Here is a 7,355-nt window from a genome sequence, read left to right on the forward strand (position 1 = left end):
TGATTTGTCTTTGTCCTTCTTGGTTGACGGATCTTCACTATGCCTTTGATCACCATGTTCTACCTTGTTGTCGATCTTGGTAATCTAAATTTCCTGTATGAGCTTATCATGGTAGAATCATTAGTACCAACCTACTTCGATCAATGTGGGTTTGTTGTCATCAAAACAATGAGTAGGGCCACACATGGGAACCCTTGGACTAACATCGTGTGTCTGCTCTATGAGTTCAGCGGCTTGATCCTCATCTATACACAAAAGTTGGATTCCATCGAACGACCTTCTGTACAATTCTTCACCGCAGATGACAAAGCTAGAGGCCAATTTCTGGAGAGACCTTCGCTCTTTTCCTGAAGCTTCCGACGGATGTCCTTTGCCTGAGATGAAGTTTTTGATGTCTGTGTACCAAGGCCGGCCATCTGGACACCTTGCTGCTATTTCAATGGCGTTAACATGTGACGGGGCCCATTGAAGTCTTACTTCTAATGCTTGAACCTCCATTGTCGCAGAAATGTCAAGCATCGAAGCCAGAGTAGCTAATGCATCCGCAAAGTGATTCTTCGTTCTGGACAAATGAGTGAATGTGATATTTCCGAATTTTCTGACCAGAGACTCTAGGTACGTATTATACGGGATCAACTTATCGTCTCTTGTTTTCCAGTTTCCGTTGGTTTGACAGATAATCAGAATTGAGTCCCCGAATACATCTAGGTCCTGAATGCGCAAGGCCATGGCTGCTTCCAAGCCTGCAATACATGCCTCGTATTCTGCCATATTGTTTGTGCACTTGAACTGAAGTTTGATGGATATAGGGATATACTCTTTTCTTGGTGACACCAACACCGCCCCTACACCTTGGCCTCGATTGTTGACTGCTCCATCGAAGTACATCAACCACTTTGTGTCTGGAACTTCATCTTCCACAGTCATTATCTCCTCGTCTGGAAACTCTGCTTTCAAAAATTCATTGTTTTCTGCTGGTGAATCGGCTAACTGTTCAGCTATCACGCGCCCCTTAATTGACTTATGTGTGACATAAGTGATATCGAACTCAGACAATAACAACAGCCACCTGGCAGTTCTTCCGGTGAGGGCTGGCTTCTCGAACAAGTATTTCAATGGGTCCATCCGTGAGAGTAGAAGAACCCTATTCGATAACAAATAATGCCTCAGCTTCTGAGTAGCCCAAACCAGTGCTAGACAAGTCTTTTCGAGGATGGTATACTTCTGTTCGTACTCCAACATTTTCTTGCTGACGTAGTAAATGGCTCTTTCTCGCTTCGACTCTGGGTCTTGCTGCGCTAACATACACCCCATTGCTGTGTCAGTAACAGACAAGTACAGCAACATCGGTTGTCCTGGTATGATCGGTGACAAAACTGGTGGTAAAGCCAAACACTGCTTGATTTTCTCGAAAGCTTCTTGACACTCTTCGTTCCATTTCTTTGAAGCATTCTTCTTTAAGAGCTTGAAAATCGGTTCACAAGTCGTTGTCAACTGTGCAATGAACCTTCTCAAGTACTGGACCTTTCCTAAGAACCCACGGATCTGCTTCTCAGTCTTTGGCGGAGCCATTTCTTGAATAGCCTTGATTTTCTGCAGATCTACTTCAATCCCTCTCTGGCTGACCAAGAATCCCAGCTGACGTAACCCCAAATACACACTTATTCGGGTTGAGACGGAGCTTGAACTTTTGAATTCGCTGGAAGAACTTTCTCAATGCCCCTGCGTGCTCTTCCCTGGTCTTCGCTTTAACGATCATGTCATCAACATATACTTCAACCTCTTTGTGTATCATGTCATGCAGTAAAGTGGTAGCAACCCTCTGATATGTTGCTCCAGCATTTTTGAGTCCAAATGGCATAACTCTGTAACAATATGTCCCCCATTGAGTGATGAAGGCCGTCTTGATCATGTCCTCAGGAGCCATCTTGATCTGGTTGTATCCCGAGAATCCATCCATAAATGAAAGGAGAGCATGGCCTGCTGTGTTGTCCACCAAGATATCAATGTGTGGCAAAGGGAAATCATCTTTCGGACTTGCTTTGTTCAGATCTCTGAAATCCACACACATTCTGACTTTTTCATCCTTTTTGGGCACCGGTACTATGTTGGCTAGCCATTCAGGGTATTCAGCAACTTGTATAAAGCCAACATCCAATTGTTTCTGCACTTCATCTCTGACTAGCAAGTCCCATTCCGGTTTCATTTTTCGAAGTTTTTGCTTTTTCGGCCTGGCACCCGGGATTAGGGGAAGTCTATGTTGAACAATGTCTTCACTTAATCCCGGCATGTCATCATAGAACCAAGCGAAAACTTCTTTGAATTCCTTTAATAGGGCAATTAATTCCGCACGCTCATCGGGAGTTAATGTTTTGCCAATTCGAATTTCCCGAATTAGGATTTCATCACCAATATTGATGGTCTCGATTTCCTCTTCGAATGGTTTTGCTCGACGCTGCTCCTCCTGCCTAATCATGTGTTTGATTTCAGGGGGAGTTTCGTCGGCATCCTCATTAGAGGGGGAGTCTTGATTATTATTACTATCAATTTGATCAGATAAAGAAGCAAAAATTGAAGTAGAGACCGGCGAATAAAAAGAAGAGTCTTTTATTTCATTCAAAGAAATCGAAGTTACATCTGTTGACGCACCTTCAATGGGCTCAGTATTGAAATCTTTAAAGATCTTTACAGACTCATCAGACTGGACTATCGTATGAACAGACTCGACAGACTCTGTAGACTCAACGGAAGATGCAACGGACTCTGCATCGGACTGAACAACGGCATCAGAAGACTCCCCATCAACGGGCTCGATCACGACTGTACCTGCATCAAAAGAAACATCAGATATAGCAAACTCTATTTTTGACTCGGAAATGGACATATAGCTAGAGACAACGGACTCTTTGATAGAAACAAGACTGTACTGGATGACGACCTGGGGTATGACCTGGGAACTCCAGTTCGTGAGAGGTCCCTCGGCTGGGGTGATAAGGCTTTCAGGATCAAGGATCAGCGCATCTCCTCCGATCATGGCTACAATCGGTAACTCAACCTGGAACAGGGAATTCAGAAGACACGGCTCAAGGATATCAGCCCAATCAACCTCTGGTTCGATCTCATGAATCTGCAAACTCGGGTACTCATCTGGCAGCTCCATATCGAAAAATATCTCGAACCCCGGCAGCTCTTGCCCTGTTAACTCATCAACCCATGGCTCTGCAAACCCACAGAATGCAATGTCATCTCCCTCTCTGCGGTACTTACCATTTCTGATCAGACTAAACGGTTTCATCGGCAGCTCTAGACCCTGGCGTCGGAGCTCGGACCATTTCCGCATGTAATTTCTCATTTCTCTAATCTCTTCGCCAGAAGGCTCATATCCGAGTCCGAACAACCCTTCATTCTTTCTCATTACAGGCCATTCGACCATCCCCTGATGATTGCGACCCAGACCTGCACCGGGAAGGTACCCTTGTTTACGCATCATCTTCACAACCTGGGGATTAGTACTGGTGAGGAACAAAATCTCTTCATTCTTTGCTTTCTCAAATGATATGGCCGTGACTTCTACAGAGAACCCGGTCAGACTAACATCACCTTTCTTTTCTGAGGTACCCTCTTGCAAAATTTGGCCTACCTCTAAATCAGGATCACCCTTTACTGTTATCACCCTGTTATTTCTGATGAACTTCAGTTTCTGGTGCAGTGAAGAAGGGATAACTCCAACCTTATGGAGCCAATGTCAGCCAAGCAAGAGAAGGAAGGACGCTTTGATATCGAGCACTTGAAACTCTACTTCAAAGATTTCTCCTCCTATCAGAATTTCGGTTGCTAGCGTTCCGATAACATCGCGTCTGGTACCGTCGTATGCCAAAATTCCCTGTTCAGAAGGGATGAAGTCATTCGGCCCAAATCCGAGGACAGTAGCGGTGGCCAACGGACATACGTTCAGTGCGGACCCGTTGTCAACTAATACATCTGGGACCTTCTTCCCGTTACAAATAACAGTGATTTTCAGTGGACGCGTATGATTGTGGCCCTTAAAATGTCAGATCTTCATCAGTGAAAGAAAGAGTCTTGGACATCCTAGCCATCGCTACCAAACCAATGAGCTCATCAGATGTGATATCTACAGAGACCTGTGCAGCATTCAACTCTCTTAGAACAACTTGACGGTGCTTTGGGGAAGCCATAAGCAAACCCCAAATTGAAATACTAGCCTGGGTCTTTTTGAGTTGGCGTAAAAGACTCTCATCCTCTTCTTCGCAACTCAGCTTGTTCTGCTTCTGCGCTTCTGCGGCTCTTACGACTTCAGCTGGGTTCTCAGCTCTTAACTCGGCGGGTTTGAAAATTCGCCCACCTCGAGTAACATGGCGAACTTCGTCACATTGATCGTTCAAGAAATCAAAGTCATCGTCATCGAAGCTAAGAACATATGGAGCAACATCTTGGACTTCCTCTTCATCACATTGAAGAATATAAGGACCAACAGAAGACTCAGCATAGTCATCTTCATCTCCGCCCAGCACATAAGGCTTCTCTTCCTCTACCTCTTCAACTTCCTCGCCAAATGCCAAGACAGTCGGTGAATCGGAAGCGATAGCACAAATCAAGGAAGCAGGGTCAAGAATAGGCTCTTCAGTAAAAACCGCCCCAACTGTAGGTGGAGGGTGCGGAGCATGAGCTGGTAATGGATTCCGGGTAGTGTTTGGCATGAATACAGCAATTTTTTTCGCTTCTATCATATCCTGAATTTTATGCCTCAAGGCCATACAGTTATCTGTTAGGTGCCCTGTTCCTTGATGATATGCACAATGCTGATCTTCACGCCAATATCTGGGGAGAATAGGTGGTGGAAGTTTCGGTTCTAAGAGAGTGATCTTTTTGTCTCTTAGTAACTTCTTGAGAGCGACAGATAAAGGGTAAGGTAGCGGATCAAAATGCCTTGGCGCTTTCCTCATTGGCTGCTCTGTCTCTGCTACAACTCTTCTCATAGGGCGCGCAGCAATCATATTGTTAACCTCAGGCTTTGAAACTACCATTGGCTTCTTTCCATTCCTCGGGTCAAAAGATGACTTCGCCAGAGAACCCTTCAGCAACGCATCTTCAGTTATGGTTCCTGTCTTGATCAAGTGATTGAAATTAGAATAATACTGCGTCGCCATGAAGTGGTAGTACTGTGGAGACAAATTCTTGACCACAATTTTGATCTGATCTTCTTCAGAAGGGCGGTTAGTCATCTGGGCCTCTTTTCTCCTCCATCTTCTTACAAAAGAGGTAAACGTTTCCTGAGGTCCTTGCTTGATCGCTTTCAAGTCCCTCTTCGTAACTTCAATTCCTTCTTCCATCGAAAATTGCTCAACAAACTTGTTAGCAATTTCGTCTAAAGTTCCAAGCTCTTCTGGTTTCAGATGAAGGAACCACTTCTTAGCTACTCCTGTCAGAGACATCGGAAATACCTTAGCGATCTGCTCTGGAGACAGCCCATACCCTTCTAGATTTGAAATGAACGACCTCAGATGACTCCACGGGCATCCCGTTCCATCATATTTATCAAAGTCTGGCATTCTGAATTTTGGAGGAAGGGTGACACCAGGGAAAAAGGAAAAGTCAGACAGATTGATCTTCTTTGGGCCCTTAACTTGCATGCTTTCAACTTGCTGAGTCAACTTTTCAACTTTATCGACCAATTCTTTCTCTTTGCTTGGCTTGACTGGTTGCGGGAGACAGTTCTCCTCTACATACTGCTCGTCATAGAAATCATCCTCGGGGGAGATGACAGACTGAACATGGCCCGGAATCACATTGGGAGGATTTTGGACGACCGGTTGTTTCGAGGTAGCGGTCCTTTCACTTTTCAACTGAGTAACCTCTTCCTTTAGGGTAGATACCTCTCTTGTAAGGTTCCTCATCATGTCTCTCATTTCAGCCAACATCTCATTTGACTCAGCCATTTGGTTAAGACTAGGAAGGACAAGCGGAAATAAAGCTGGTGAGATGGGTGAAGAAGATCTACGACTTAGCCTCGACTTAGAAGATTGTCGGGACCAAGTAGGCTGTGAAATGGTAACTTTTTTCGAAGCAATGGCTATTGCTTAACTCAGACTCCTGAAATGGAAGTAAGAACACTAATTTAAATTAAGATAATCAGAAAGAATGTTATGCACAAATTGAAACAAAGAATAGTACAAACACATCTCTCATCTGGGTAAGAACCAGCCGTACAACAATTGTAAGAAGGGTCATGACGGCCCATCAAACCTAAACGGATAACCATCACACTCAATATATTCTGGGTAATATCCGGCAGCATAACGACTGTGCAAAGAGATGTGGTAAGGTAAGTACATGGTTTAGCTACCAGCCTAAAAAGGTGATGACCACACTCAGGACGTTTATAGAAAATCCGGCAGCATGACCGCTGTACTAGGAGATATGGTACGGTAAGCACAAGGTTTATCAATAAACCTAAAGGATAATGGCTACGCTTAAGGTTTTTTGGAGAAAATCCGGCAGCATAACAACTGTACAAGGAGGGTCTCGGCAACCAAGCATAAAGAATACGCCGACAAGGTCAAGATAAAACAGGGCTCTCAGCAAGAACACACTCTAGTAGTGATACCGGCAAAGCAGACTCATAATTGGCATGCGGAGCGATTTGATCAAGATCGATCAAAGGATCAAGCTCAGGGCAGATAGATCATGGCTATAAAGATAAAGATGTGAAACCAATGATCTGATCATAATCCAAAAGACGGATGGATGGAAAAAATGGATCAGATTATGAAAGAAAACCTAACTATGAAGCAAGCCCTACTCTAGTAATAAATATATATACATATATATACATCCTAACCAGGGGCACCAACCCTAGTCTAATCTAGAGGAGTCAAGGAAGTCTTGACTCAAGACAGACATGTGAGTGTACTAGGACTGCGCCTGTAGCCACATAAAGTGAGCTACCCTAGTCTAAAAAATAGGATAAGGTCCCTAACTCTAGGCTCCACATGTGTAAGCAACACAGATGTTCGTCCATAAATGCAAACAAAAGGACCATGCAATATATAGAGAGAGTAATGTCGCGAGGTCCACCTGGCCGGGTGCATAGTTACTTGTATGCTGTGACTATCGCCCAGCATACGAACTATGTCCGTTTTACACACAAGGTGTCCAGGTATTGAGTATACTACTGGTGCGGTGGCGCTAGAAGGCGGGTATAGCCCTCACGGCTCCTACTCATAGTATCTCTCCGAAGTAAGTAGTCTGATAGCACATCCACAGCAGAAAGTAACCATAAAACAGATAATATATGCAAATGATGAAAATGAGTGTGTGAGCCCTTGTTTTATTTA

General features: G+C 44.3%; 1 protein-coding gene across 1 annotated transcript; it reads right to left on the reverse strand.

Moving 5' to 3' along the window:
• Window positions 1-1,606: 1,606 nt before the first annotated feature.
• LOC143890242 (uncharacterized) lies at window positions 1,607-5,957 on the reverse strand. Its single transcript, XM_077394845.1, has 5 exons — window positions 4,143-5,957; window positions 3,788-4,042; window positions 2,636-3,700; window positions 2,118-2,464; window positions 1,607-1,736 (listed from the first exon to the last, which is right to left on the reverse strand). The coding sequence occupies exons 1-5, from the start codon at window positions 5,955-5,957 to the stop codon at window positions 1,607-1,609; spliced, it is 3,612 nt and encodes a 1,203-aa protein (XP_077250960.1).
• Between the last annotated feature and the right edge of the window lie 1,398 nt (window positions 5,958-7,355).

The sequence above is a fragment of the Tasmannia lanceolata genome, unplaced genomic scaffold (genome assembly GCF_043159265.1).
Source record: "Tasmannia lanceolata isolate RefF3 unplaced genomic scaffold, GAP_Taslan_0.1 ptg000002l, whole genome shotgun sequence".
Lineage (NCBI taxonomy): Eukaryota > Viridiplantae > Streptophyta > Magnoliopsida > Canellales > Winteraceae > Tasmannia > Tasmannia lanceolata.